This window comes from Petromyzon marinus, chromosome 16 (genome assembly GCF_048934315.1).
Source record: "Petromyzon marinus isolate PM22_M1 ecotype Great Lakes invasive population chromosome 16, UKy_Petmar_22M1.pri1.0, whole genome shotgun sequence".
Taxonomy (NCBI): domain Eukaryota; kingdom Metazoa; phylum Chordata; class Hyperoartia; order Petromyzontiformes; family Petromyzontidae; genus Petromyzon; species Petromyzon marinus.
The window spans coordinates 15,179,176-15,206,736 of NC_133682.1; the positions used below are offsets into that span (position 1 = coordinate 15,179,176).

At 47.2% G+C, this 27,561-nt stretch overlaps 1 protein-coding gene across 4 annotated transcripts in view; it reads right to left on the reverse strand.

Moving 5' to 3' along the window:
• Window positions 1–27,561, reverse strand: part of TBCK (TBC1 domain containing kinase) — a 53,306-nt gene that overhangs the window by 23,106 nt on the left and 2,639 nt on the right. For all 4 annotated transcript variants that reach the window (XM_032955088.2, XM_032955089.2, XM_076067546.1 and 1 more), the window contains exons 3-17: window positions 27,340–27,412; window positions 25,603–25,717; window positions 24,726–24,799; window positions 23,043–23,169; window positions 20,174–20,234; window positions 19,193–19,254; window positions 16,090–16,151; window positions 13,135–13,268; window positions 12,241–12,394; window positions 7,239–7,338; window positions 6,668–6,717; window positions 5,504–5,633; window positions 4,852–4,950; window positions 2,658–2,720; window positions 1,134–1,260 (exon numbers count right to left, since the gene is read on the reverse strand). In XM_032955088.2, coding sequence (XP_032810979.1) covers window positions 1,134–1,260; window positions 2,658–2,720; window positions 4,852–4,950; window positions 5,504–5,633; window positions 6,668–6,717; window positions 7,239–7,338; window positions 12,241–12,394; window positions 13,135–13,268; window positions 16,090–16,151; window positions 19,193–19,254; window positions 20,174–20,234; window positions 23,043–23,169; window positions 24,726–24,799; window positions 25,603–25,717; window positions 27,340–27,412 — 1,431 coding nt within the window. The remainder of the gene's footprint in view (window positions 1–1,133; window positions 1,261–2,657; window positions 2,721–4,851; window positions 4,951–5,503; window positions 5,634–6,667; window positions 6,718–7,238; window positions 7,339–12,240; window positions 12,395–13,134; window positions 13,269–16,089; window positions 16,152–19,192; window positions 19,255–20,173; window positions 20,235–23,042; window positions 23,170–24,725; window positions 24,800–25,602; window positions 25,718–27,339; window positions 27,413–27,561) is intronic.

Sequence of the window (27,561 nt, forward strand, 5' to 3'; positions counted from 1 at the left end):
GTTATTCTGTCTCTCACTGTTCAAATAAACCTACCATTAAAATTATAGACTGACCATTTCTTTGTCAGTGGGCAAACATACAAAATCAGCAGGGGATCAAATACTTTTTTCCCTCACTGTAGATAGAAAAAATCATCAAAGAAAACACGACGTTTGGGTCGCAACACAAGCGTCCACCCTGAAGACGGACGCTTGTATTGCGACCCAAACGTCGTGTTTTCTTTGATTATTTTTTCTACCTACGTGACTTTACCGAAAGAACCAGAGAGTATGGATTCCTGCAGTCACGAAAGTTTCAAATCAAGATTGGGTCACCTCTTTTGCAAGGGTGCTGTTTGAAGGGCAAAGTGACTGATCACCAAAGTGGTGAGTGCATCTCCTCAACATACCAAGTGCTACATGGGAGCTCAACATTAAATATGTAACCATGCACTCCAGGAAATACAATCACAGAAGCCACTAGAGGGTTGAGTATCCGTGGGAGAGTTCAGGGGGACGCCACTGTGGTCTGAGAGTGGGACTCAGTCGTGAGGGTGCCAGGACAAATCCCAACTGCGGGTTGTCACTGACCATCATCTTTTCTCAAGGACTGGTAAAATCAGTACCCCCACAGTGGCCGTCCAATGGAATAAACTGGCCGAGTGCCATGGTAATGTGGAATTTCTTTCACTTGCTCAGGGCCACACATGTATACATGTAAGGTAATGCACCACAAGCAACATTAAGCAACATACAGTATCTTGCCAATAGATTCATGTGTGTGTACAGAAAAGTCCTGTGTACAACGCCTTGCTATTAGACCAGGGGTCTGTGTGTGTGTGTGGAGGAGGCTCGTGAAGGACGCTACTGGGCAGTTGGAGGCAATCGCCTTCGAACAACAAGTGAGGGTGGAGGAGCGGCGCTCACAACAACGAGCGGAGTAGTGGGCGGATAAAACGCAGAAAGTTGGCACAGTGGGGAACACAAGAGGTGCATCTGTCAGTCATCTCGGATAGTCAATCAATAACACCTGGGTCTGTCCCATGACCTCCTTCCAGCAGCAAGCCCTCGACAGTTCACATGGCCTCAAAGTTCACCTAGCCTGGCACAAGCGGCTGCTGTTGTTGAGTGTGTTACACAGAGAGGTGGTGCACCTTGCCAGTACACCAGGTGTGGGTGGGACAGAACCCAGGCCTTGAGGATGCGCTTGAACTTGGCGTGACCCTCGGGGGAGGAGAGCAGCTCGTTGTACTGGTGGCAGCGTGGGATGTCCACCTCAATCTGCAAGCAGCACACACACGTACACACACACACACGTACACACACACACATGTACACACACACGTACACACACACACAAGTACACACACACACGCGCGTACACACACACGTGCACGCGTACACACACACGCGCGTACACACACACATGCAGACGCACCATATGGGATGCGCACAGCACACCAAGCACGATATGTATACAACAAAAACAACCACACATTACGCACTAATTTCAAGGCAGGTGGCAGCCCATTGAAAGAAAGTCTCTTATTCAAGGCAGACGTGTAATAGAGCACAACACACTATTAAGAGGTAGGTGATACATATCAATGATTAACTATTTTAGCTTAAGCTTCAGTTAACATAATGCTATCCTGCTACAGGCTAGTATATGTACGTGTAGTTATAGTGAATAATGCATATGTTAATCACTGGCCCAGATAAATTAGAATATGATTGATTTCTAATTTTAACCTGATTGGTTATTCCTGTGAGATCATGACATCTATTTAAGCCAGGTGAGGTGACACACTGATTCTGACTTCCTAGTGATTTACCTGAAGATGTTTGACATATTTTCAAGCTAAACATCTTATCCCATTGATACATTTGGCTGTGAGAATTGTTGTTAAACTTATACCACCGAGACAACCGAAACAATCATAATTGGCGCTTGTATACGTCACAATGTAATTTGATTGGCTATGGTGAAGGCTGTCACAATATAAATTTGGCTAGATCATTGTGGCCTAAACCAAGAAAAATATATATGTAGATTGATAAGGTAACTAATTTTTGAATTATTAATTGTATTCATGTTTCTGATGTGTATGATTAAAAAAATCTGACAATACAAACATCTGTGATAAATCATCAAAGAGATCAAACTCTGTGCGATCTTGTTCAGTTTGCTCAGTTCTCTCCACCCACGGGCTTCTGGAGCGGAGAAATGCTGCCGTGGTTTAGGACGGTTGGCTACGTACGGTGCGAAAGAAGTTCAATATACATACATTCTGATGACGTATGTGTACGTCATCGAACACGTAGGGTCATGACATGTATGTCATCGGAACGCAATCAAAACTAAGGCCATGCTGGAGGGCATATGGCAGAGTTTCGCGCCAGCTATCATAGAGTGAGGTTGTGTCGCTACAGTTCTCTGCGGTGAGTACAATGTCTTTAAAAACAGCGGTACTATGCTGCACTAAATAAAATTAATGCCAACCGCTCATGAGTTCCGAGATTCAGAGGTGAAAGCGGAACCCACCCTGCAATTTGTAGATATCTCGGAATGGGAAAGGTTAATAATAACTGAATTTGTAACTTCTACTTCGTGAGCTTGGTGAACTAAAGGAGGAGTGTGGGCATCCAAGACGACTAGCGCGTAGAGAGATTCCCACCTGCCTGTCCGTCTGGATAGCGGTGTCCTTGTCTATGGAGTCGTACTTGGCTTGGATGTCTCCCTGCAAGAGACAGGAAATTGAACGTACAATCCCATAAGTGAATAAAAGCAGACTACTAGCAGGCAGCACGGGGCGTACAGTGAGGGAAAAAAGTATTTGATCCCCTGCTGATTTTGTACGTTTGCCCACGGACAAAGAAATGATCAGTCTATCATTTTAATGGTAGGTTTATTTGAACAGTGAGAGACAGAATAACAACAACAAAATCCAGAAAAACGCATGTCAAAAATGTTATGAAATGATTTGCATTTTAATGAGGGAAATAAGTATTTGACCCCCTCTCAATCAGAAAGATTTCTGGCTCCCAGGTGTCTTTTATACAGGTAACGAGCTGAGATTAGGAGCACACTCTTAAAGGGAGTGCTCCTAATCTCAGCTTGTTACCTGTACAAAAGACACTTGTCCACAGAAGCAATCAATCAGATTCCAAACTCTCCACCATGGCCAAGACCAAAGAGCTCTCCAAGGATGTCAGGGACAAGATTGTAGACCTACACAAGGCTGGAATGGGCTACAAGACCATTGCCAAGCAGCTTGGTGAGAAAGTGACAACAGTTGGTGCGATTATTCGCAAATGGAAGAAACACAAAAGAACTGTCAATCTCCTGCGGCCTGGGGCTCCATGCAAGATCTCACCTCGTGGAGTTGCAATGATCATTAGAACGGTGAGGAATCAGCCCATAACTACACGGGAGGATCTTGTCAATGATCTCAAGGCAGCTGGGACCATAGTCATCAAGAAAACAATTGGTAACACACTACGCCGTGAAGGACTGAAATCCTGCAGCGCCCGCAAGGTCCCTCTGCTCAAGAAAGCACATATACATGCCCGTCTGAAGTTTGCCAATGAACATCTGAATGATTCAGAGGACAACTAGGTGAAAGTGTTGTGGTCAGATGAGACCAAAATGGAGCTCTTTGGCATCAACTCAACTCGCCATGTTTGGAGGAGGAGGAATGCTGCCTATGACCCCAAGAACACCATCCCCACCGTCAAACTTGGAGGTGGAAACATTATGCTTTGGGGGTGTTTTTCTGCTAAGGGGACAGGACAACTTCACCGCATCAAAGGGACGATGGACGGGGCCATGTACCGTCAAATCTTGGGTGAGAACTTCCTTCCCTCAGCCAGGGCATTGAAAACGGGTCGTGGATGGGTATTCCAGCATGACAATGACCCAAAACACACGGCCAAGGCAACAAAGGAGTGGCTCAAGAATAAGCACATTAAGGTCCTGGAGTGGCCTAGCCAGTCTTCACACCTTAATTCCATAGAAAATCTGTGGAGGGAGCTGAAGGTTCGAGTTGCCAAACGTCAGCCTCGAAACCTTAATGACTTGGAGAAGATCTGCAAAGAGGAGTGAGACAAAATCCCTCCTGAGATGTGTAAAAACCTGGTGGCCAACTACAAGAAACGTCTGACCTCTGTGATTGTCAACAAGGGCTTTGCGACCAAGTACTAAGTCATGTTTTGCAGAGGGGTCAAATACTTATTTCCCTCATTAAAATGCCAATCAATTCATAACATTTTTGACATGCGTTTTTCTGGATTTTTGTTGTTATTCTGTCTCTCACTGTTCAAATAAACCTACCATTAAAATTATAGACTGATCATTTCTTTGTCAGTGGGCAAACGTACAAAATCAGCAGGGGATCAAATACTTTTTTCCCTCACTGTACGTAAGGTACCGGCAGACACACGCGCAGTTACTCTGTGCAGGGGTCAGAGTTGGTTATGCTACCGTCACATCACAGGGAATTAAACTGCCAATCACAATAGCTGATGGTGGGGATCTAAGAGTGGATAGATTTCTCAATTACAATTCTTTCACCCATGATAACGCATGCATGAAATGGTTCACATCAGAATGGATTATTTATGATTTATGTACATCATGTATAAAGTATATGCTAATGTTACATTTAGGCTGATAGATTAAAGAAAAGTGAACAAACCCTACTGAGAAATGAAAATAAAAATGGTATAAAAAATATAAATAATTCTGAAATTTAATCGCGGGGAGACGAATTGCTAGTCGAAGCCCATACATGATAGCTGACGTGAGATATGTGCCGTGTGATCGGTCGCTCGAAGCTTCCGTGTCACTGTAAAAATGAGTTTGGAAACGACCTCGACGCCGAGGATAGTGGCCCAGATGAGCCCACGCAGCAGCGGAGGGATGTCCACGCGTGCCTCCTTCCACATGAGATCCTTGCGGTGCGGGTACGCCTGCATGCCGCAGCAACACCACACGCAGCGCAACCACCAAGCCGAGTCGAGGTTCAGATGAACTCAAAATCAACCGGTTACCATTCAACCAGTTCAAAACGGTCTCGAAAGGTTCAGTTCCCGTGAACCATTTAGTAAAAACCAGTCTGCAAATGGTTCAAATTTTCATATTCGCTCAAAAATTGCGAGACTAAGAACGACAAAGTAGGCTACCATGGGATTACAGATAGCAGCAACATCGCCCCGTCCTGTGAATAGTTGGCAGTACCCTTCTGAAAGATAGTCGTGTGACTCGGTGAGGCTTTCCCAGGTCAACAAACATAATAATAAAGAATTATAAGAATTTAACCCGATGGAAATGTTCCAACCGCGATATAAGAAATCCTCACACTAAACTGAACGAGGATTGGATGGTATCTCGTGGCAGTTCGCTGGGGACGTAGCTCAGTGCCACAACGCTGACGGAGTCTGAGGGTGCAGGCGGAAGTGGGCTACAAAATAATAATTATTAAAATTTACAGAGCGCCCTTAAACAATCGTTCTCATGGGGCACCTTGAGGAGTCGCTGGAAGAGGAGGATCCGGTGGAGTTGGTGTTCCGTGTCCTTCTCTCGGATCACCAGCGGGAGACTCGCCGAGCCGGCCAGGTCATAACTGCTCCCTGAGGGGGTGAGCGCCACTCCACTGGCACGCACACAGAGGGAGGCAAACACACACACACGTATATATATACAGATAAAGACGAAGATCTCCCTATAGCCTTTGACACTGTTGGGGCAAGTGCTGCTAGCGAGCAGCACTGCACCAGGTACTCATTTGAGGCTGAGTTGACCTAGGGGAGGCCCAGGACCGGTTCAGAGAATCATCACTGGTGTTGGCCGTGAGCGGGAATTGAACTCAGGTGACCGGGTTCATAGTGCAGCATACTAGTCACTGCGTCGACACTCCCCACATATGTACACCCTTCCATATATTTAGATACATTCACAAATATGAAAATGCACATATATACTTGTGCACAACCAATTAGTTAATTTAATTCAAGCAGGAGAGAATCCAAGAGGCCAGGATTAGTCTCATCTGCAAGAGTGACCCAGGGCATTACGCTGCCAGTAGGGAGCGATGATTGCCATGTATAATCCTAATTGAGTAATCTGCGTGCAATAAAACATTTTTTAGACCCAGACGCCGGTACAAAATAGCCGACTCTCGCGAGTTAAGTCAGCCGATCTCCAAAATCTACTTTGAGGTAGATGGCACAGAGTATTATTGTGGTGAACGCACTGGCAATAATAACCGGGGTGGCCGGGGGATTCAAACCGCGAACTCTACAACAAATGTGGCGAACGCGCTACCGCTTATTCGCGTCACTCGCCGTGCGGTACTATGATGCAAAATCCATGATCGACGAAAACAAGAATCGTTTCCCGGGTTTCAGAAGAGGCTCGCTCTATTAAAAAAAGAAATTATCAGAGCCATTTATATTTCACCATATGGGTTCCATTCATTTGTGATACACGGAGTGTGGGGAGATGGACCAACCCGATATTCAACCAAGCGGGGGGAGCTTCCCATTAACTTTTCACCAGTAGCGTTCAGTCCCGGCCATGGAGGCTATTGCTAGCGGTAGTGACTTGCGGTAGTGACTTGTGGCAGTGGCTTGTGTTGTGTAAGGTGTGCCTGCTACTGAGTCCGACCCCGCTGTGTTCAGTGCTTACTCATCCTCCAGCAGGGGGTAAAAGGTCTCTCCAGGCACCTCCTGCAGCCTCTGCAAACCATAAAAGCAGCAGGAAATGTTTAAAATCATTGAATGTATTGGGAACGATGTATTCTAACCATTATCACAGTTATACCATCAACATAAACACCATCACCAATATTCGTAGCAATATCACCAGACATTCTCGTAAACAGCTATACGCTGCGAGTGCTACGTAACAAGCGCGACGCATGCTTCCCCTGTGCTCCGTACAATTGCTTACCTTTCCTATACTTTGTACTCCTATAGTTTTGTTTTAAAATTGTTCGTTGTTGTGGCTTTCTGACATGCCCCTGCTGGACATCTGTGGAAAAAGAGCTTCATAGCTCATCGGATTTCTCCAGGATATACTGATTCCGATTACCTATGTCACAGCCGTCGTCTGTCCATCGTGGATCGCTACAGCTTCGCTACTAAACTGCTGCGTGCCGGTGCGTTTACATATAATCGTACGTTGGTTATTGTTCATGCGCACTGAACGAAGGGCGACACTCAGCAAGTCGAGTCCTGCCTTTAGGACTTTGACGCACATTGCGAAGCTGGGCAAGGGACAGCGTGATGGTGGTGTCGTTGTACAGGAAGCTGTAGTCCCTCGTCTGTCCAAACATGTCCCCATCCTCCATCACCACACTGCAATGCGCACAGAGGGATGGACAATTCGGAGGCCTCAGAGGTCAGCGTGTTAAGACATCATCTCCAACATCTCATCACTCGCCAGGCGCTGGTCGCGTGCCAATAATATAATCCAGCATACTGGAGGCAGCTAGGGTTGGTGGATGGCATAAATTCGTCAAACTCCCAAACCCGGTGGGCTGAGATCGCCCTCTTCTGGCTTGTCAGGGTATGGCACTACAGCAAGTGGATTATTTCATCTCCACAGGGTACGTTACTCCATACTCTTTGGTTCTTTCGGTAAAGTCACGTAGGTATAAAATAAATCACGACGTTTCGGGCGCAACACAAGCGTCCGTCATCCGGTGGGAAAACATGGTCTGCTACTGAGGCAGACTGTTTTAAAAGGTTTGAAATAGGTGTAGCCCAAGGGTCATACGTTACTCCACTCACACGCGTGGGTTTCCTCCGGGTACTCCGGTTTCCTCTCACATGTATCATCGTTCATCAATGGAGTTGATCATCCCAATGTAGTGCCACAGAGCTTGGGAAATTGTTGGCACTGGTTCTAAGGTGCCGCGGTGGCTATGAGATGTTAACTTCCTCACCTGGTATACAGGAGGTCGTGGGTTCGATCCCAACCCGGACACCCGCTGTATATTTGGAGTTTGCGTGTTTTCCCCGTGGTCACGTGGATTTTTTTCCGGGTCCTTTGGTTTTTTCCCCCCACATTTAGAATCAACATGCGCTTAGAGTATTTGGCTGCTATACATTTCCACGTGGTATGCCACTTCGTTGAGCTATCATTTGTGGCCAGGTCACTTCTGAAAAAGAGCTATATAGCTCAGTGGGCCTAACCTGGTAAAATATAGTGAGTAAATAGTTTTACTCGAGCTGCCTTCCCTCCTAATCTTTGGTGGGGCCACACGCCTCTGAGCCTTAGGAAATACTTTGCTCTCTCCTCCATTTAACCCGTCACGTTTGTGACCACCACCTCGTAAACGTCCCTGTCCCACTTCCTTCCAGGTCTCAAATCTCGTTCTGCCCAAAATGACATGCGTCTCTCTTCTTCACTTCCCCGCTCCCCAAGTATGCAGCACGTGCAGCTTCACAATAACCACCAACACGACTCATGATCAAAACATCAGCACATTAGTTTAGTGCGATGGTCACATGCACCTCAACTGCTATGGTTAATGCATCACCTGCAAAGCAGTGTTCTGCATAGCATAGGAGAGACATATCAGATGCCTTAGGGGTAAAGGTTTGTTGAACATCTCTGGTTGGTTTACCTTGAGTACATCTAAAACAGTGTCTGCTCACTTCACCAGTGGTGACCAGAATACCAACGACATGGTCTAAGCACACGATCACTCTGGTCTTGAGTGAAAGCGAGGCTCACAGAAAGTCAGAGTGCTTAAAATGTTCCAGCTTTCTCTGGAAAGTGCAGTGTAAAGTGTGGCAATAAGGTCAAGCCCTTGGCCCTCTCTCTCCCTGTCTGTGGCTGTATATGTACAAAGATCGATATGGTTAATTTACATGTTTCTGTAACACAACTTTTTCAACATTGATTTGTATGTAAGCACTACTTATTGTTCATCCTGTTTGCGGAAAGTTCTGGCGTGATTTTCGCGTGAATAATTTGTTGTGTTTGCTCCTGTTAAGTTTGCACGTTCCCTCCACCCTGCGGTGTCCTGTAACTGCCTGCCACTGCCGACGGCCTTGGGCTGCGGTCGTCCTGGTAACCGAGCTGCGTAGCTCGATGGCCCTCACCGGCTGAAATAATGCCTGTCTGTCTCTCTGCTATGAAGAAGGGTCATTGAAATAAAATGTTTGCTCAGTATACGGTAAGGCCACGACATCCGAGAGGGTTCTCTTTTTGAACATCTGCGCGAAAGTAGAATTTGTGAATGTAGATACTTTACCACGTTTATATATGGTGGGAAACAGGGGGTTAGGTTCCTGTGTCCGACTAAACAAATACCGGAAAACATTAAAATGTTTCATATTAATCATGTACTGTACAAATAAATAACATCCATACACTTAATTAAATTGTAAAATAATACAAATAGATAATAATACAACATAATACAACACTCGAACAGTAAAAGCTTCAGCATGTGGATCGTGGCACAACTGTTAGAATGGCTTGGATGAGCACACGGACCACAATCCGCTACTGTACTGCACACATTGGCCACAACCCGCTACTGTACTGCACCAGTCCCAACATTCGTTCCATGTCGAGCAAGTCGAGGGCCTCCGGATTCACGCCAAGGGCAAGCAGCACCCGCTAACGCCAACAGCGCGCTGCGATCGGCGAGAGGCGTCTCGGCTTCCCCTCGCCTACGTTGAAGAAATTTGCGTCGCGTGTCGGAAGGCGGCTCGTACACGTCCGCCATCTCAGCACAAGCACCCCCGAAGAGAGGACTTTTTCTCAGCAGGAATAGTTTTGAAGACCGCAGGAGCGTCGTCGTCCAAAACAGTCGGCAGAGCGACCAGCGCCTCCTCCTCCATCCAATGTACTGAACGGAAAGCCGCCTCGAATTGCCAAGTGAAGGTGGCTCCAGTCGCCGCCTGCCACGACGGATTCTTTAACCGAGGAAGTTTTCGAGTACGATCAGTTACGCTCCGCGCATCCTTAGCGGCGGGCTGCCGTGTCTTGCGCACCACGCGTCTCTTGTAAAATGGCGGACTCTGTCCGCGCCTCTCTCGCGCCGCCAAAAATGGCGGCGTCCGAATGCCTGCTTCCCTCCGCACGCGTAATGGCACACCTGTAGACGAACCCGCCGAAACTTCCACCCCGGATTCCCGATCGCTTGCGTTGAGCACCCTGCCACCATAGAAGCAGTGAGAGGCGACACCAGCTGCACAACCACCGCCCGTAATGAGTCCAGTTGCTCCATCACCCTCCTCCAGCCATCTTCGGGCTGCTGGTGCGGAGGCGTTGCGTTCGCACCGACCGTCTCCGGTGCAGCGACCTCTCCCGCCGTGGTTTCCATAACCGGGACCACGGCTCCCGGGGCCGGCAGGTCTTGGGTACCATTTTCATCATCGTCGTCGGAAGACGCCACAGGTGGGTTACGCTTCTTCTGATGTTTAGACATCTTCTGTCAACTATATTCTTTGTTTTTAATCACTTGGAACAGTAAAAGCTTGTGGATCGTGGCACAACTGCCAGAATGGCTTGCATGAGCAAATGGACCACAATCCACTACTGTACTGCACACATTGGCCACAATCCGCGACTATACTGCACAAGTACAGTACCCCTCCTCCATGGTGCAAGGTTGCCAAATCGCGAATAGTGGAAACATAAAGGTGCGAAAATTAAGCAAGTGTAATGAGTGACTTCCGCGACACGTCGTGTAGAGGGTACTCTTCTTTCTTCCACGAACGGGCACAGCACAGGCCAACGTTATCGGCTTCCTCTCCAAGTAAACTATTACGTTCTACAGACTACACACACGGTTGATCACACGGCGGGTTCCGCCCGTCCATTCCCGGTCTCGCCGCTGGCTGACGGCGTGCCGGGGAGGGCGGTGAAGCTCTGCAGGAGATCCGCCACGTGACCGAACGACGGAGAGAGATGACAGCGAGCAGCGGACCCAAGACTCTACACACCGACCCCGAGTCCTCCTCCACCTCCGCTTATATTGCCGCAGACGCGGCTAGGCTCCGCCTCCGGCCACGCCCTCTCGTGGAACTTTCTAGCCGGTTCTCGGAGTTTCTTGGCTGGCCCCCCCCTTCACCTTTCGCCCAGATACCTCTCCCTTTGGGGATTGGATGTTTATAGTGGTGCCTGTACCCGTGCTTCCCTTTTCCAACCAGTAGATGTCACTATCTCATTACACAAGTGTAGTGAGTACAAACTAGAGGGAGACCTCTCTTGGAGGCAACATGTTTATTTTCCAATAGCGATACAGTGTACGGCCCCTTCCACCCGCTACACTAGGGAGGTATATACTCCTCACTGGCATGCCCTATACATTCGGGACTAATGTCTATAGGGTCCTCTGCTATCGGGGTCTAGGGAGGCTATCTGACCCAACCCAGCCAAGGTCCTCGGGTCCTATCAGCCAGGCTGCTCGGACCCGACCCAGCCAAGGTCCTCGGGTCCGGCTCTGGCTCCTAGGTCTTCAGGGCCATCTTCAGGGCAGTCTTCAGGGCAGCCTCTTCATCTTCGAGTGGACGACAACTCCCGGTCCCGTTCAGGGGTTCGGCTTTTATACCGGTTCCCGTCTCACTCCGCCCCTACCCACTCCTCCCTTCTGGAACCGTCTAGAGGGGCCTGGTCCCGAGCTACCCTGTGGGTTACCTTGGCCCAACGGTCTCACTCATCTCCATCAGCCTCCCTTCTGCCCCCTGTTGACTCGAGGCCGTTATTACAGGCTATAAGGAATGGCAATCGCACACAGCGCTCAACGATGCCGCTACACAAATATGCAAATATCAAACAGCAAATAATCTAATTTAGCAAAAATCCACAAATGAAGAGGTTTTCCTGTATATGTTTATTTTGTAATGAGTATCAATAATTAATAGGATGTTTTTTGCTGCTTATATTTGCTGCTTTTAAACTATTTGTATTTAGTGTTCATTTGCATAGTTTGTTAATCGCTTAGAAAAAATAAAATCCTGGAATACAGTACAGTGGCGACATGCATTGGCAGTGTCTGCTCACTACACCACAGAGGCAATACGTGAAGCCAGTGTTGATAAACGTTCCAAGGACACGTACAGCCCAAGCAAACAACAATAACAAAGACCTCCGACCCACATGACAAGTGAAACTCATAAGAACACACCATTGACTACCAAACTCCCTACAATGGTACAATATGCCACGGGGCTGCCCTGACACCAGCCTTCATCACTCTCCAATCCTCACACAGCCTGCAACCCTGAGACTCTTACTTGGGCAGGGTGCAGATGGGTGGTTTCGACTTAATGATGCCAGAGTTGGTCAGCTCCCTCTCCAGGTCCCCGCCTGCCAGCGTCCACAGGTAGTACACTTCGTCCAGAGTCCTCTCTGCCAGACGGTCATCATCATCATCGTCCTCTTGCTCCTCTAGAGTAGAAATACAAAGATCCCCCATCAACACTATAGCCTTAACATACTGTTGGGGGAAGTGCTGTTAGCAAGCACCTATAAAGGCCAGTACGGCACATGAGGGGATGCGCGTGACCAGCACCACGCCCAGCCGCCTTTGTCTCCCCAGTGGCGATGTTTATACACCGCACCAGGTACTCATTTGAGTCTGAATCGACCTAGGGGAGGTTCAGGACTGATTCAGATAATCATCACTGGTGTTCGCCATGAGCAGGAATAGAACTCGGGTCACTGGGTTTGTAGCTGACCAACAGAGCATGGTGACGTGTCGTCGCCGTCATCAGCTAAAAGAAGTTGCAATGGGTGTGGAACGTGTGCATGACAGAGGAGGGCAGGTTGGTGAGACAGGCACTCGAGTGGCACATGGGTTCGCGACCAAAAGGAAGATCTCATGCCAGGTGGTAGAACACTGGAAGAGCACACCTTGGAGGTTGAATGTTAACTTTCTAACAACATCTACAGGCTCTTGCAGAATGAAGTGCTGGTAGAAATGGGATAATTGGCTATGATGTCTAATTCTTTTCAATCGAAACAGCCCAGTGCACTATATTTCAACACCGCTACAGTCCCTCCCAAAGCTCGTAATCTCCGCAGTGCCGAACACGCCCACAGGACGAAATGCGCCAGCTGGCTGTACTTCATGCCTAACAGCACGAGGATGTCACATGGTAGCCCAGCTTCACCAGGTGCACACTCACCAAGTGGAGACAGCAGGAGGTGTTCGCTGCGCAAGCCGGGGGAGAAGAGGGTGACAGGAGGCCTTGGCGACGGCTCCATTAATGACGCCACCTCGGAGAAGACGGCGCTCGACAAGAGCTCAGCCGCTGTCGGCCTGTCCAGGCACAGCCAGACGCAACGGGGGCTCGGTCAGCACAGCTACAGCATGTGATGCACAACCCCACATTGGAATCAAAGATGACTCGCTCTATGAAATGATGGTTTTCACAGCTCGATGTACGAGAAATGTTCTTAAAAGCTGCTCTTTCAGGATAGCCTCTCATGTTGGAGGATGCCTCTAACATGAGAGGCAAAAAGAGCAGCACTCGCCATGGCTATTCCAAAAGAGCAACTTTAAAGAGCACTGGTTCGCTACATCTCATCTAATTCTCTTCACCCTCAAATCCAAGCAGGATTCCTCCCGTTCTACTTAAACTGCCCTCCTCACTGTACAGAATCATAGAGAAAACTCTGCCCATTCTGGCCTCTCCTCAATCCTTATTCTCATTGATCTTTCCTCAGCCTGCGATACAGCTGATCACCTCATGCTCCTCACCACCCTCTCCAGTCTCGGCATCTCCTGCACACCCCTGTCCTGGCTCCAGTCTCATCACTCGACATGCACTTCCTGTTTCTTTCAACCACTCCACCTCCCCTCCCTCCCCCATCACTCACTGCTGGGTGTCCCCCAAGGGTCTCTGTCCTAGGTTATTTGCTATTCTCCCTTTTCATCTCACTTCTGTAAGTTGTCGTTTCTTCATCTAACTTTCCCCATCACTTCTTTGACACCCAGATTGTCATTTCCTTTTCCTCCATGCCCTTGTCTGCCCTTGCCTCTTGCATTTCCGACTGCTTCGTCACAGTCTAATCCTGGAAGTCACACCACTACCTCTCCATGAATCTTACCAAAACAGAAATCCCTTCTCCCTGCTCCCCTCCACCCTGCCCCTACCATCTCATTCCCTCCCATCTGCCTCACTCCTGTCTCCTCTGCTCGCAATCTTGGGGCCATCCTTGACCTCTCCCTCTCCAACCACATCTCTGCCACTACCGCACTTGCCGCTTTCACCTATTCAACATTCGCAAAATCCGTCCCCTCAACGCTTTCTTTGCTGCTAAACCCCTGGTTCGCTCCCCCGTTTTCACTCAGCTCGACTACTGCAACTCAAGGCCTTCCTGCCCACGCCTTCACTCCTCTCCAACAGCAGATATAACATGCCTCGGCTCAGATAATTTTTAACCTTCCCCACAATTCCCACACTTTTGCCCTACTTTCCCAACTCCACTGGCTGTCTACTATCACTGTGTCTGTTTAAGATTTCAACTCGTCGAAACATCCCTCCATGATCTTGCCCTACCCAATTTAGTTTCTCTGATTTCTTCCTACGATTCCATCCCGCCCTCTTCGATCCCTCTCTCTCTCTGTGCCTCCCTCGCCCTGCGCCACAGTCTCGCCCTCTCGTCCTTTCTCCCTTCTTGCTGCCCTTCACAGGAACCAACTCCCCCTGCACATTAAACGATCATCTTCACTATAACCTGCTTCCGCTCCACCTTAAAACAACCCCCATCTCTTCGCCCATCCTACTTCTACTCCCTGCCCCCGCCACGACCAGCCCTACCCCTATCACACTTCTATCACAACCCCTATCACTACCCCTGCTGTTACTCCATGCCCCAGTACCCAAGCTATGCCCAGCCCTACCCCAACTACTTCCTAACCTCTCCCCACTGCTCTTCCAACTATCACCATAACTCCACCACTATTTTGTTTAAGAACCACACTCTTTACCTCAACCCGCTTTTCAAAGGTACCATTTTTATAATTGCTGTAAAGCACCTTGGATAAAGGCGCTATATAAATGTGGATAAGATCATATTCTTGGTTCTTTCGGTAAAGTCACGTTGAAGGGAAACAATAAAATATATATTAAACAATAAAATTATCACGACGTTTCGACTGTAACACAAACAGTCATCATCAGGTGTGAAAAAAAACAAAGGCAAGAAACATTTGAAAGAAGTGCCGGTTTGTATTTATTTATTTATTTATTTTAAAACGTTGTTTGCATTTATTTCTTTTTAAGCGTTGGCAACCTGGATAGCGATTTGACAATTTGTTTAGAAGGACGAGTCCATATATGTTCGGAAAAGAGGAGGGGGGAGACGAAAATTTAATGTATGCTGTCTGAAAGCCACCGTAAGCGTGAACAATCAATTAAGACCCGAAATGGTTTATCAAATCCTTCCAATGATTGCTAAGCCAGAATCCATCTTCTCGGTTAAAATTGTCTCTGTGTTTGTATATGTGGATAGCCTCATGAACGAATCTCTCATGGTAGCCCGATGGCTTGCAAAGAACCTCTGTCTTTGAGGAGTCAATGTCATGTGAACCCACTGAATTATAACAGTGATCTGCCACGGCCGAGGTGTTGGTCCTACCGTGTTTAAGGCCTGCTTTGTGTTCACGAATGCGGTCCGAGACATGTCGTTTGGTTTCTCCAATGTAACTACTACCATTATATAAGATCATTATAAAAAAAAAAAACCTCTAATGGCATGGCGAGTGAAGAATGGTGTCCCAGAGGGGCCCAAATTTGTTTCACTGTAGAACATTGACTGTGGTATGGGGAGATTCACCGGCACCAAGGAATATGGAACTCTCATCAATGGGGATGAGAACGGACCTTTGCTCAGTTCACTATACATAACATCACATGCGGTTTTAGCCATCACTGGTTGGACGCAAAAAACAATTGTGCACCCCAGCTGAATAAATATCTACAAAGGAACAGCCAGATTGAGATGGCATGAAGGAAGACAGGTGAGTCGGGAAAGGAGATTCGCACGGACCAAAGTTATTCACAGTGACAGAAGATGCTTTTCAAAAAAATAACCATATACCCACGGGAATAATTGTGAGTTTTGTGTTTAAATACCTTATTCTCGGGGAAAACACAAGGCATTTTCCCAGCAAACTTCGCAGATCTTCGGGAAGATCCTGGAACATGGCACACATCAATACTGTATTGCCAACAGGCAGATCCGAGGACCTGCAGACATTCTCAGATGAACCACAGTTTCTCCATGCATCCTCTTCCAGGTGCTCTGTAAGGACCTTTGTGTGGCAACGCATCTCAGTTCTGCACGTCCCTGTCCCAACGTTGTCTGGGTGTATCACCACAAATGTGAATTAGTAACGCCTGTGAGTAATGAGATGTGAACCATTTGACAGCAATGGACAGCAGGGTGGCGACGCAGTGGTATCACTTGTGCTCACAGCAAGAAGAGGTCTATGTTCGACTCCCGACTCGGGTGCATTTCTGTGTGGAGTTTGTAGGATCTCCTCCTGTTCTGCGTGAGTTTCCTCCGGGTTATCTGGTTTCCTCCAATAGCTAAAGAAAAACATTCAGTGTATGATGTTGGCTAAAAATGCCAATTCTTAAAAATTACACAGCAGCAACATCACCCTCTTCTGCAAAAAAAATCTTGGCAGGACACTCCTGGAAAAGAGTCTTGAGACTCGGGTTTTTCCTGGGTAAACGAGCGTAACGACAATTATAAAATAACTCCATGTGCTAGTCTTCTTTCGGAATAAAGCCATGTTTTTGCACTGGCTGGGGTATGGCCATGCACGCGTGTCACGTGGGTAATGCGGGTCATGAGCATTCACTATGTCACACTGGTGCTTCTCCAGCGGTGGCGGCTGTAGGACTCGGTCAGCAAGCAGAGGGCCAAGGAGGGCACTGCCTAACATCGTAACCCACTGCGAGCGAGCGGGATGAACCATTCAGAGCAGACTGATGGCGAGGGGCACCGTGACTGCGGTGAGAAGGCCCAGAAGAGAGTGGCCATGGCACGGTACGGTGTGATCAGCAGAACTGACCGCAATGACCGAACTGGAACGCAAGTGCGTCCCCCATCCTCCCTGGGTTGAGGCACACAAAAGGGGACATTTGTTTTTGTGATGACTCTTTACCCAAGAAAGTCTCACCACGTCCCAAGACTATTTCAGGAGGGGGCAATGTTGTTAAATGAGCCATTATCAGGTGATTTTTCAGCAACGGAAAGTTTTGGCCAATACTATTTACAGCAAAAGCTCTAGTGATAGGTTTTACCCTTTTAACTGGAACAAAAAACTGACACCTTTATTCAAGGCATCATGTCTGCAATAACCACAACACAAGCAGTCAAAATGCAAACAAAAAGACAACTCTCATAATAATATGCACTGTCCTTGAATTTGATTGGTCCACACCCGAGACGGCTTTCTTTAGAGCCTAGTCTCCACTGGTGTTGAGTTGTATGCCTTTTGGCGTCTTCTGGTCCAACACCAGTGGAGACTAGGCTCTAAAGAAAGCCGTCTCGGGTGTGGACCAATCAAATTCAAGGACAGTGCATATTATTATCAGAGTTGTCTTTTTGTTTGCATTTTGACTGCTTGTGTTGTGGTTATTACAGACATGATGCCTTGAATAAAGGTGTCAGTTTTTTTTGTGCCAGTTAAAAGGGTAAAACCTATTACTATATCTTGTTACTGGCAAAGGTCTCATAAAGCAAAAGCTCTGTTATCTGTAATCCATGGGGAATGGAGGGTGCCAGTTAATCAAATATACCAGTTATCTGAGAGTTATACTTATGGTTCACCAAATTTTCCAAGTACATTAAACTTTTCAATAACTAAACTAAGCCTACATTTTAACTATGACATACTAAATTGAGTATTATTTTACTGAGGTTAGTGATAAAGTCAGGAATACCGCAATACATTGTCACAATGGCTGATGTTTACAATTCGGGAAATTGAGCCCACTAGCGCCACCACTAGGCAGCATTCTGAAGCTTCCGTAAACAAAAACTCATGATAAGCGCACGGCAAGATGCTGGATGGCTGTCGGAATGTTTCCGGATAAGTGAAGGAAGATTTGTATTGCCGTCTATGACAGATGCCGGTTAATCAAGCATTCAGGATGGTAAGGTGCTGGATAACAGAGCTTTTGCTGTATACTGAAAATGTTTAGCTATGGGAGGAAACTGGAGAACCTGGAGGAAATCCATGCAGAAGAGGGGGAGAACAAACTCCACAAAGGCGCCCGAGTCAGGAATCGAAGCCTTTGAGCTATGAGGCATAATCTCTCTGCAGGCCCCCATTCAATCGTCAGCATTCTCATCCTCTTGCTGTAAGTCCTGCATGTGACTGTATACACAAACAGATTGAAAACTCAAACATTTTAAAATGATTTTCCAGATTTAAAGCTAATTTATTTAGGACTGCTTTTTGTGTTTAGTTTGCTGTCCTTCCCCCAGACCTCCAACTTGCATGGTTGGCTACTTACTGTGCAGAAGAAGTTCAACATACATACATAGAGGCATACTTCTTATAGCGCTGCCTCTTTTGGCACTGTTTCCTTATCATGCCCTTTGTCCTGGAGGAAAGTTCCTGCACGAGATTCCTGCGCGGAAAATTCCCACGCAAGAATCCGCAACACGTGACGCTCCATCTTTTCTCCGAGCCACGTGCCCAACCAGTGAAAGCGGTGAGCGCTGCCGTTGAGCCAATCAGCACCCACCTCCGCCCGCCAGCCTTGAATGCTTCCCGCGGAACGTGCATTTACGCAAGCTCCGACCTCAATGCACCGGTACCGGTGAGCGTGTAACTTATAGTATATTTATGTCATTATCATTAAAAGGTATAATTTTCATTTTATAAAATTATTTAATTTGAGTATAGTATCGTTAATAAGGCTATTACCGATGCCCTAATGAAGGCCTCATATATCATTAATAGGTAAACAAAAGCACTGTCGGTAAGGCATGTCCACTGGAACCATTCCTATAGCGATGTTTCGTATAGTGCTTTCGTATAGAATGCATCCAGAGTGCAATAAGAGGTATGCCTGTCTTAACGAATTCCTCACACAACTTTCTCTACTTTACTTGTACTCATATCAAACAGTGCAGGGCATTGACCGTGCTTGATATACGAGGTTATCTGTATGTACTGCTTGCAAGTCGAGCAAGAAGAGTGCCTAGGCCTTGTACCTCAGCTGAGTGAGAGCCGCCGTGAGCGCGCAGCATCGCAGCCACCACATCATGCTCAGAGCCTGCAGGCGTCACACACACAGGCGTCACACACACAAGCGTCACACACACAGTTATATACAGATACAAAGACATGCCCAATGCAGGCTCAGACAGCAAGCAATGAACACATCCCTCTCATGTTGTGTTTGAATTGATGGGATGGAGCATGGTATGACCCTTCATATTGTAAATTCCACTTTAAGACGTGTGACAAAATGTATGTAGAATACAACTGTAAGAGATATATTATGTTGCTGGGTGGTAAAAAAATGGGTAGGGTGATTAAACTCTTTCAATAATCTTAAAACCTGCTGCTGTGCGTGTGAGGTTGCTCTTGATCCACCCACAGTTCTATCAACCGACCATTTCTCAAACATTAATTCTGGTCGTGACAACATCTGGGAAAGGGTTCCTCTTACTTTAATAATGTCCGAGGTGCAACCTCTTGTGAGTCAAACAAAACCATAGAGTCAAACAAAGACCCCCGTGTAGCCTTAACAGATTGTTGGAGCAAGTGCTGTTAGCGAGCAACTATGAAGGCCGGCACGGCACACGAGGGGGTGGGTCACCAGCACCACACCCGGCCGCTTTTGTCTCCTTAGTAGTAATGTTTACACACTGCACAAGGTATTCATTTGAGGCTGAGTCGATCTAGGGGAGGCCCAGGGCCAGTTCAGATAATCGTCACTTGTGTTCGTGGCTATTAGCAGGAATCGAACTCGGGTCGCTGGGTTCACAGCACGCTAACCACTACCCTACCGCTCCCCCGATAGAGTCAATAATAACCGATTAGACACAGCTATGCTGACTGAGGATGCCCGATCCCACCGTTCTCACTCGGCGACACAGCAAGCGACCGACCATCACGATGAGTCTCCCCAAACAACCAACAGCCATTCTCACGTTCCAGTAGTAAGGAAAACCTTTAAGAATAACCACCTAGTTTTACAATCGCCTTCATCTTCTCCGCGATGCTCGCTCTGGGCCACAGTTTTTCACCCTGTAACACAAAGCCAGTCATAACCGTCAGTGACAACTGGATACATAGGCTTGGTATGAATCTTTTAAATTTTGTGGTTCATCCAAGTTCCCACTTATATTCACAGAAGTGACGCTTGTTTGTGTCACGTGCGTCTATATGCATATGAACACGGCTGACAGTCCAGCAGACACCGACCGAACGCATAGCTCATTAGGCTTTACCTGGTAAAATAAAAGTTTTTATTTTATTTAGTTTTTTAGTTATTTGTTTACCTTTCCTATAAATTTCAATCCTAGAATGTTTTTGGATTGTTTATTATTGTAAATTTCTAACTCGCCCCTACTGGACATCTGCGAAAAAGAGCTTCATAAAGTGAGGGAAAAAAGTATTTCATCCCCTGCTGATTTTGTACGTTTGCCCACTGACAAAGTAATGATCAGTCTTTAATTTTAATGGTAGGTTTATTTGAAGAGTCAGAGACAGAATAAGAACAAAAAAATCCAGAAAAACACATGTCAAAAATGTTATAAATTGATTTGCATTTTAATGAGGGAAATAAGTATTTGACCCCTCTGCAAAACATGACTTAGTACTTGGTGGCAAAACCCTTTTTGGCAAACTTCAGACGGGCATGTATATGTGCTTTCTTGAGCAGGGGGACCTTGCGGACGCTGCAGGATTTCAGTCCTTCACGGCATAGTGTGTTACCAATTGTTTTCTTGGTGACTATGGCCCCAGCTGCCTTGAGATCATTGACAAGATCCTCCCGTGTAGTTCTGGGCTGATTCCTCACCATTCCTCATGATCATTGCAACTCCACGAGGTGAGATCTATCATGGAGCCCCAGGCCGAGGAAGATTGACAGTTCTTTTGTGTTTCTTCCATTTGCGAATAATCGCACCAACTGTTGTCACCTTCTCACCAAGCTGCTTGGCAATGGTCTTGTAGCCCATTCCAGCCTTGTGTAGGTCTACAATCTTGTCCATGACATCCTTGGAGAGTTCTTTGGTCTTGGCCATGGTGGAGAGTTTGGAATCTGATTGATTGATTGCTTCTGTGGACAGGTGCCTTTTATACAGGTAACAAGCTGAGATTAGGAGCACTGCCTTTAAGAGTGTGCTCCTAATCTCAGCTCGTTACCTGTATAAAAGACACCTGGGAGCCAAAAATCTTTCTGATTGAGAGGGGGTCAAATACTTATTTCCTTCATTAAAATGCAAATCAAATTATAACATTTTTGACATGCATTTTTCTGGATTTTTTGTTGTTGTTATTCTGTCTCTCACTGTTCAAATAAACCTACCATTACAATTATAGACTGATCATTTCTTTATCAGTGGGCAAACGCACAAAATCAGCAGGGGATCAAATATTTTTTTCCCTCACTGTAGCTCATCGGATCTCTCCAGGATAAATAAAGATTCTGATTCTGATCAATACAATCAAAGCAAGGCGAACACCACCCAGGCCATAAGACCGCACTCGGCCAATTTACTGCACAGGAGACGCCACGCAGAGTGACACTGCTGACCTGTGGTGCTCACACATTTCACTTTTTTTTTACCAAAATATTTAGTTGCATGTTCATACACCGATCCATATACATATCAATTGTTTCTTTCTTGTAAATACAACTTGTATAGATTGTGTCAAGTTAGGATTACCCAGGCAAAATTGACGTAATTAATTAAAATCAAGATATGTGTAATGTAAATCTGATATCACGGTTGGTTGTCACTGCACTCTACACCCAGTGAGCTAGTGTGTGTGTGTGTGAGCTCACCAGCTGAACAACAGAAACAACACTTACTACCCAGTGAGGTGATGTGTGTATGGGCTCACCAGCTGCACAGAAGTAACACTCACCACCCGGTAAGCTGGTGTGTGTGTGAGCTCACCAGCTGCACAACAGCAATACTCACCATCTGGTAAGCTGGCGCGTGTGTGTGAGCTCACCAGCTGCACAGCAGCAACACTCACCACCCGGTAAGCTGGTGTGTGTGTGAGCTCATCAGCTGCACAACAGCAATACTCACCACCTGGTGAGCTGGTGTGTGTGTGAGCTCACCAGCTGCACAACAGCAATACTCACCACCTGGTGAGCTGGCACGTGTGTGTGTGAGCTCTGCACAGAAGTAACACTCACCACCCGGTAAGCTGGTGTGTGTGTGAGCTCACCAGCTGCACAGCAGAAATACTCACCACCTGGTAAGCTGGCGCGTGTGTGTGAGCTCACCAGCTGCACAACAGCAATACTAACCACCTGGTGAGCTGGCACTTGTGTGTGCGAGCTCTGCACAGAAGTAACACTCATCACCCTGTAAGCTGGTGTGTGTGTGAGCTCACCAGCTGCACAACAGCAATACTCACCACCTGGTGAGCTGGTGTGTGTGTGAGCTCACCAGCTGCACAACAGCAATACTCACCACCTGGTGAGCTGGTGTGTGTGTGAGCTCACCAGCTGCACAACAGCAATACTCACCACCTGGTGAGCTGGCACGTGTGTGTGTGAGCTCTGCACAGAAGTAACACTCACCACCCGGTAAGCTGGTGTGTGTGTGTGTGTGAGCTCACCAGCTGCACAACAGCAATACTCACCACCTGGTGAGCTGGTGTGTGTGTGAGCTCACCAGCTGCACAACAGCAATACTCACCACCTGGTGAGCTGGCACGTGTGTGTGTGAGCTCTGCACAGAAGTAACACTCACCACCCGGTAAGCTGGTGTGTGTGTGTGAGCTCACCAGCTGCACAACAGCAATACTCACCACCCGGTAAGCTGGTGTGTGTGTGTGTGAGCTCACCAGCTGGACAGCAGCAACACTCACCAGCCACAGCTGTAGCAGGATGATGCCCAGGGACCACACGTCACTCTTGGGACCGATCGGAGCTCGTTTCTCACCGTGCCTCGCGGGGCCTTGAGCCACCACCTCCGGGGCCATGTATGACGGCTCACTGCATCCATCACCATAAACACACACACAAAGATCCCCCGTATAGCCTTAATAGATTGTTGGGACTATAAACACGCACACAAATACCAATGCCTGCCATTCGCCACTAAGTGACGGTGACGTCACTACAGCAACTTTGCCAGGCCAGGTGCACTTTGAGGCCATGTGTCTAAGGCTCGCTAACAGGAGGTCACGGGACAAACCCAGGTACCATGGGTTGGCTGACTGAGATGACTGGCCGATGTACCGGCTGTACTCCCTACTGTACCAGCTTGCTACATTTTAGCTGCCCGGTGCTCCGCTCGTTGGTGTGAGCGTCACTCCTCTGCTTTCCATTGTTGTTGGAGGAAGAATGCCTTCAACTTCCCAGGAGCGTCCTTCACGTGCTTCCTCCACAGAGGCCTATCTTGACACTGCTGGTACCAATCATCGGCCAGGCTGATCAGCTCCACATCCTTTTGTACCAAATCAGCCCATCTCTTCTCTGGCTCATACCATACATGTTTAGACCCCTCTATCCAGCCAAACAGAAGCTGCCGAGTATGCGGTGGCTGGGCATGTGAGCTACATGATCCAGCCAATGCATTCTCGCCTGCCGGAAGAGCTCACCGATGGTAGTGTGACCAGATCTTTCAAGGTTCTGTGAGCTCCTTACACAATCCAGTCTGGTTAAATGTTTCAAACTGGAGCTGATGTTCCTTTAAACATGCTCAATGTTTTGGCAAGCAAAGAGAGAAGAGGATCTTCATGTGGTGTGATAGGTCCAGTAGTTTCTAAGTAGCATTATGGAGTGAGACCTCTGCTGCCAAACCGGAGCTGGTCATAAGCACACTGCACAAGGATGGAAACTTCTCTACTCTCTCCACAAATACTCCCCCCTTCACTCTCCATGAGTGGAGTATTTGATGACATAAAATACCCAGGCAGGTACTTTGCTTTTGTGGGGCTGATGGTAAGGCCCTATCTCTTAGTGGCACACAACAAGTTGAGCAGTAGCAAACCAAATTCCTTCTCAGAGTGAGCAGAAATTAACAGATCATGAGTATACATGGCATGGATGACCAAGAGAGAGCCATCCCGTGTACTCGGTGGAAATTGCACGGAGTACATATAGTCAATGACCCGCCCCTACTGGACATCTGTGATACATGTTGATTTCCACAGCACACACACACAGGCAGGGTGCTGTGGCAGGTGGCTATAATCCAGCGCTTTAGAGACTATTGATGGATCACAGAGGGCATGAGACTAAAGGCGGAGCGGCAGCCAAAGGAAGGAAAACACCTAAAATATGTCGAACGACACAGATGGAGTGATCGAGTCAATTCGTGTGCAGGTGCGAGATGGACTGTTGTATTGCAAGACTGTGAGGGATGTTGATGGGTTGGGGAGGCCTTTGTGCAGCATTGGAAGATATCTTGGCTGATGACGAATTAACAATTAAACGGATTCCCTCAGTGCGATGGGGATCTGCGTGTCGGAGAGAGGTGGCACTGGTGCGGCTCCAGCTGGCGCCGCCCCGTCGCCCGTAGGGTACACGCGGCAGTGTGAGCTCACCCGATGGGAAAATCCACAGCTGTGCCACCGTTGGTCATGTAGTAAATCCCAAACTTGGCCAGCTTCACGTCTCCCTGTACACAGCGGGCACTGCGATTAACAAAAAACTCGTAATTATTTACATTATTTACATATGGCAGGAGCAAACATTGATGACCGTACTGTACTGATGTATCCTAATGACTACAAAAAACTTGTCTCTGCTGCCCATCGGGATGGCCACATGTTCTCAACTCTTTTGAGTCAGTGGTCTAACAAGATGGCCACACGTTGGGGCCTGGTGGTTGGGATAAGGCGGACATCTTCAGTACACGCAACGCACATCTTTGTGTGCTGGCTTGCGCACATTTTTCTGTTGAGGGGTTTTCTCATCATTTAGAGATTATAATTATTTCTCAAGTTTTTCTGCTGCAACAGCCACACCATCTGAATAAGAGAACTTGCGTCTGTCATGCATAACGGGAAAGGATGTACAAGATGAGCTGCTTTTCGTTTGCGGTTTCTCTCCCAGGACGATAACTCCTAGACTGGGCATGAGGCCACGTTGCAGGCTCCATAATGCCAGAAGTCTGGGACTTTATTGCAGAAATGCCAACGCTTTAAAACGCTAACAATCATCATTCTTTGATTCTTCAAAAACAAAGATCATGTGCCTGGGTTCCAAAAACCACAGCCGACAGACATAGAACACGTACCACTGAGACCAAGCCATCGTGATATAGCTCACGAACGTCCGCCTGTCGTTCCCTCCAAATCGACGGTGTTACGACGCGACGAGGGAGAAGGCCATTGCGAACCTCATAGCCCTGAGAGCACGCTCTGACGTTGCTGCACTTAAAGAGTTTTAGAGGCCTCCATCGGAGGAGAGGAGCCCGACCTGCATGGTGAGGAGGATGTTGTGTGGAGATATCGCGGCGTGGTCGATGCCTCGGCCATTGAGGTTCTCAAGGCCTTCCAGCACTTGGTAGGCAATCTGCATCAGCTTCTGCGTGCTGAGGGAACGCCACACGCACGCGCACATAACAAAGACAAACAAAGTTCCCCCGGATAGCCTTTAACAGACTGCTGGGGCAAGTGCTGTTTGCAAGCACCTACAAAGGCCGGTACCACGCCCGTCTCTTATTCTAGCTCCTACGGAGGGCTTCTCGGCGCGTCATGCCTCGCCCGTCGCCCCCACTGATGTCCTCCTCTTCCCCCCCTCCCCCCCCCCCCCCAATGTGTGCAGATACTACCCATATCTGAGAGAGGGGGTCCACTTTCTATAACTTTTCGATTCAGGCCTTGTGAAAGGCTATTATCATTTAGTTGACGGACAAACAGAACGCCGGGCTTTTATAGTATCACAATCGGACGCCACCTATTGAGGTACAACTGAGGGATATACCTGTTATATTCGATGTATGGCCAGCGTCCCTTCGATATTCTTATCTACGTAGGGCTTGTGAGACAGATTTGGCTGCAACTAACGATGCTAAAAAGGCTAATGAAAGAATAAGGGCCATATTTATATAATGGCACCCTATTTTAAAGTTGGCGATCGTGTTTGGTTAAATAGTAGGGACCTCGACGCAATTACATAAGTCTTGGCCGGGCCGACTGAGTGCTTCGTGCACATTGCATGCAAGTTCAATCAGGTCGCCGACGTTGGCAAGTGCAGGCAACTCTCCTAAGTCTTATGTTCATCATTCCAACCTCATCCCCTTTATTTTCACCTGTTCATTCAAATGCTTGGCTTATGCTGGAGTCTGAGATTTCTCAGGCTGCACAAGTGCCTGAAGGATCGTCTGTCTTATTTGACAATATACTTTCTACAGAAATCTCTGTGAACATGACATCAATAGTTAGCGCTTGTTATCGTGGCCTCTTTGTAACAAAGCGCCGTCAACACAACATACACGCTGTGGTTGCCCGGCTTGGGGGTGACCATTTGGTGGTCATCCGTGTCTTGTATTCATTCGTTACCATTGTACGATTCACTTCTATTAAACTAATCTGCGAATCATATAGATCGTTTAACGTTGTATGCTTCACATCTGTTAAACTAACGTGAGTCAATTATACAGCCCAGCCTGACAATTGCTGAGAAACACAGTTTTAAACTAGTGTGTTTCAATATTTTAAACTGTTTATATTTGTGAAATATTAAAAGGACATCTTTCTTTTTAGAGGGGAGGCGATAATATAAGAATGCTAAAAGCAATCCTTGTCAGGAAATAAAATATTTAACAACAGTTCAACCAATAATAATTATGACGTAAGTGAAAAACAGATGTAACAATTATCGTGGACCTATTATCGCACAATATATACCGTGGTATCTCAACCCATAGTGGATTTTCCTGCCAAGTCACTTCAGTAAACCACTGCAGTGACATCACCAAGGCGATCCTCAGCGTGATTCTAACGTATATTATACGGCGACTCACAATCACGTGGTGGCCACGAAAATAACTCAACGATGCTGGTAAAGTCCAATGTTTTAGTTGCTTTACGGAAACGTTCTTTGACATCAACATTAACCATTCCAAAGGAAGTTGAATGGGATGTATGTCGAATGGGACGTATGTAGGTGTTTTGAAAAGGCCAAAGCGTGCGACCCCATTGGAAGCCTCACCTGAGCCTCACACCTTCACTCAGGATTCTTTCCACACTGTCTTCATGATGCTCCAACACAACCATCAGGCGTTCTGGAAACAAGAGGCAGCACATGGGCTCAGCTCCATATGAAGTTTCACTATTAAATGCGAGACCTTTTCAGCACATTTTAGTTGCCTTAAAAATACCACTTATATTTCATAAAAGACAAAGAAAAATAAACAAAGATTCCGAGAGGAGC